The 4,023-nt window shown below is 29.6% G+C and overlaps 1 protein-coding gene across 1 annotated transcript in view; it reads right to left on the bottom strand.

Moving 5' to 3' along the window:
• LOC112509372 (U-box domain-containing protein 5-like) overlaps nt 1-1,636 on the bottom strand; it is a 5,107-nt gene extending 3,471 nt beyond the window's left edge. The window contains exons 1-2 of the mRNA XM_025114302.1: nt 1,369-1,636; nt 1,178-1,254 (exon numbers count right to left, since the gene is read on the bottom strand). Coding sequence (XP_024970070.1) covers nt 1,178-1,231 — 54 coding nt within the window. The 5' untranslated portion in view covers nt 1,232-1,254; nt 1,369-1,636. The remainder of the gene's footprint in view (nt 1-1,177; nt 1,255-1,368) is intronic.
• Nucleotides 1,637-4,023: the final 2,387 nt, after the last annotated feature.

The raw sequence follows: 4,023 nt of genomic DNA, 5'->3' as shown, positions 1-4,023 counted from the left end.
GTACTGTTTATTAATGCATATTACTTAAAATTCAAGATTATAAGTAAATTATGCGCAAATACAACTTATTAAAGCTTCATGTTTGAATTAATGTAACAAACTGCAAATAAACATAATTAAATAGATGATAAATATCTCATTTTAAATATAAAAAGTCAAAAATATAATGAGAATAGTCAACTTTTAACAAAATACTTAATTATTATCTTAATAAAAATATTATATTATCAAACCAAATAAAAAAATGAATTAAAGAAATACACAAAAAGTAGAGAAATTTTTAATAGTTAATTTGACATTAATATCAATATTTTTTTTCAATTTTTTATGATATCTTCATATTTATGTTTTATTCAAAAATAAAACATCACGTTTTCTCAAAATCACATAAAATCGTATTATAACATCGACTGAGACAAAAAAAAAATATTAAAATTAAGATGTATTTTGTTGTATCGTGCGATTACCCTTTTAGTTATATATAATATTATAAAAATTAAGCTTTAGAGATTCTTTACACCTCTACCATAAGAAGATACATAATTTGAATTGTGCCTGTGGGTCCCACTATTTTGGAAAAAAAAACTTAACAAAGAAAATTCAGCCAAAGTTGGTCTTTACGTGGGTCCCACTTTTCTAGAAAAATGCCCCCAATGGAACTGTATGGTCTTATTATCTTCTCATGTCTTGTTAGAGTCTTAATCAGAACATTATTTCTGAATTACTTTTATCACGTCTGAATCACTTCAACAAATTAAAATTTTAACATAAAGTTTTATGATATTACACATAAAAAGAATCTTGTTTGTGAGTTCTATATATTATTCAACACCAATAATATGGATGTAAAATAGAACTAATAAAATACCATTTCACATCGTATTCATACGAAAATTCACATCGTATTAATCACAAGTGTCTGAAAATCTTAGTTTCAAATCCAAAAAGATTCAAAAATTGACCATGAAGGTTCAAATGTGGTGACTTCGAGCTACCCACAAAACAGGTAATCGTCCTGAAATTAGTCAGCTGACATAGCAGGTTAAAGAAAAAAAACTCGTAAGCAGTAGATGAGTTGTAAGAACTCTTTCCAATTATAGTGTGGAGTTTTTGTTCATAAAAACATTAATTTTTGTAAATTAAACTAGTTAGGGTATAGATAGAGTTGAATGGTTACCTTCCATGTACTTATATATGGATGTTCCACAGCTTCAAGAGTAATACTCTGCATCTCTCAACACACTATGAATCCTACTGCACATGAACAATCACCACCAAACTTGAAACCTAGATTCGAATCACACCCATAAACACTTTGAATTACACAACCAAACTGAATCAACACCCCCAAGATGCAAAGAAACTCACACGCAGTTAGCGCCGAGCAGCAACCGATCAAGTTTCTCGTGTTCAGCGATGGAGGGATTGTACAGAAACCATGGTTGGTGTTGGTGTTGGTGGTGGTGGTGGTGGTGTGGTTGTGCCAAAAACGATCAAGGAATCTGTTGGAGAAAGTTGCAGGTATAATTTGGAGGGTTTAGAAGGAAAAGAATGAAGTTAAATATGAGGATGGTCGGGATACGTAGAAATGGGCAACGGGTAAGTAAAGAATTGATGTGGGGTTAAGTCTGCTTGCTGGTTCAACTGCTAGGGTATGGAATGATAAGAAATGGCAAGAGGACTGAGTCAACCATCCAAAAGTCTTGTAGAGTTTACACGTTCCTTTCTCTTTATTTTTTACACTGCTTCATGTACATGCTTGACTTTGAATTCTTTCTACTCCACTCGTCCCAACATCAAAATCTATGGTGATTTAGAGGTCTGGATTGAAACTCCGGATTAACCATGTCTTATTTTTGGTTTTTTATTCCGTTGCGATACTAATTATATACCCGTACAATGTAGTCATGGTGTGAATTTTGAATAGATGTAAGCAAGAATAAAGAGTTGAAATAGGTTTTTGACCAAATAGAATATATATATATATATAGAGAGAGAGAGAGAAGCGATCAAACGAAAACCGTCATCATTTGTGTAAACAATGCAAACCACCCTCATCCGTCGATTTCATTGTTTAATCTTATGAAATTTTTCTATAAAATTGTTTAATTTTGTAAAATTGTTTTATATAATACTTTTTTTTGATGAAGTTGTTTCATATATGATTATGAAATTGTTTCATATAATACTTAATGAAATTTTAATGAAATTCTTTCATGTATTTCTCTAAAATTAAAATAATGAAGATGATAATATCTATGATTAACACCCTCCACAATAAAAATGATTAATCAACCTCTTATAATTACAAAAAAATGAACAAAATGAAAAATTATGATTGGTTGAATGAAGTTTGTACGGTTTATACAAATTGAGTGGTTTTCATTTGATCGCTTCCCTCTCTCTCTCTCTCTCTCTCTCTCTCTATATATATATATATATATATATATATATATATATATGTTGGGTTGGGTTCACGTGAGACCAAGTTTTTTTCGTGAGACACGTAAGACCAATTTATGTGCATTGATCAACTTTATAAGCTAATGATCTAATAGTCTAAAGTTGTACGGTAGCAATCTTGTGATCATTGAGAAGTCTCGTGGCAATTTTGTGATTATGAATGTTCAGATTGTAGATCTAATTCAAAGGTTGAAAATTAGTCTTACGGGTCTCACGAAAAACCCTTGGTATCAAGTGAACCCAACCCTATATATGTTTATCTATTTTACATTTTTATGTTACAAAGAAAATTAATTAAGGTTGTGAAAGATATGTTTACTTGTATGAAAATGATTAGTATAATAATCTTGTTATGGGAATCTTTCTTGTAGTCATTGGTTCTATTTTTTTCCAATACTCTTGAGACTAATTGAGGTGCAAGCAAGTAGAGCAGCTAGACACCATGGTTAAAAATGATAGTGGCTAATGTTCAAGTTTTTTAATGGCAAATATAATACAAGTTGAGAACCGTAAATATGGTTGCTACTATGAGTTTGAAGCTAAAGTATGTGGTTCATCAGTAGAAGAATTTTTTTTCAAATGATGGCATCGCATCTTAGGATGAGAATATGCCAAAAAAAAAGTGTTTTTCAATAAATATGGTTGTTACTATGATTTGGTACAACTTATTCATACTTTTTAAATCTTAAGTATGAATATGGTTGCTTTTATGAACATCCTTATGTCAATTCATGTTTAAAAGACCGTTCATGAGTGAACAAATATTCATGATTTATATATATTGTTCATGGTTTTTGATAAATGTATTCATGGTCCATCAATAAATATATTACTTTTAATAGAGATAGTGAGCTATCGTTCATCGGTGAACACCTCAATGAACACTATTGTGATTAAAGTCCATACTAAACATTAATCATTACGTCAACAGTCAACAAATGATTTTATTATGCAAGTTTAGTTAGGCACAATTTACAACTATGAACATATTATGGTTCACTCATGAACACATACATTATTTCATTATATTGTTATGAAACATGTTTTTATGAATTTCCTTAGTTGTAACGGTCAATTAAATATGTTTCAATAAAGACCAAAAAGAAAATTGGCTAAATTCATGGAACATGATTTTTTTTTGTAACAGTCAATTAAATATGTTTCAATCAAGACAAAAAAAATATCTAACATACCCTCAACATTAACCACATAGAGAGATATGAACATTAAGTATAAAGGCCTTTTGATTGGTCTATAAACACCTATGAACACCATATGGTTATGAACACCTATGAAGACCATATGGTTAACAAAATATCTTGAATACCTATGAACACCATATGGTTACAAACACAACCTTATGAGCGTTTTATGGTTATGAACACATTTTTATAAACATATATGAGCATATTGTTATGAATACCTTATGGTTATGAACACATTCTTATGAAAACCTAAACATCATTAAATACCATAAAAAAAACTTACATATAAAAAATTGTAACATCTCATTAAATACCATAAAAGTAACTATACATAGAAATTACCTATTTACTCTTT

This window comes from Cynara cardunculus, assembly GCF_001531365.2.
Source record: "Cynara cardunculus var. scolymus isolate 2C chromosome LG 3, CcrdV1, whole genome shotgun sequence".
Classification (NCBI taxonomy): domain Eukaryota; kingdom Viridiplantae; phylum Streptophyta; class Magnoliopsida; order Asterales; family Asteraceae; genus Cynara; species Cynara cardunculus.
Note: the sequence above shows the minus strand (reverse complement) of the source record. Positions and strands in the feature narration are given on the sequence as shown.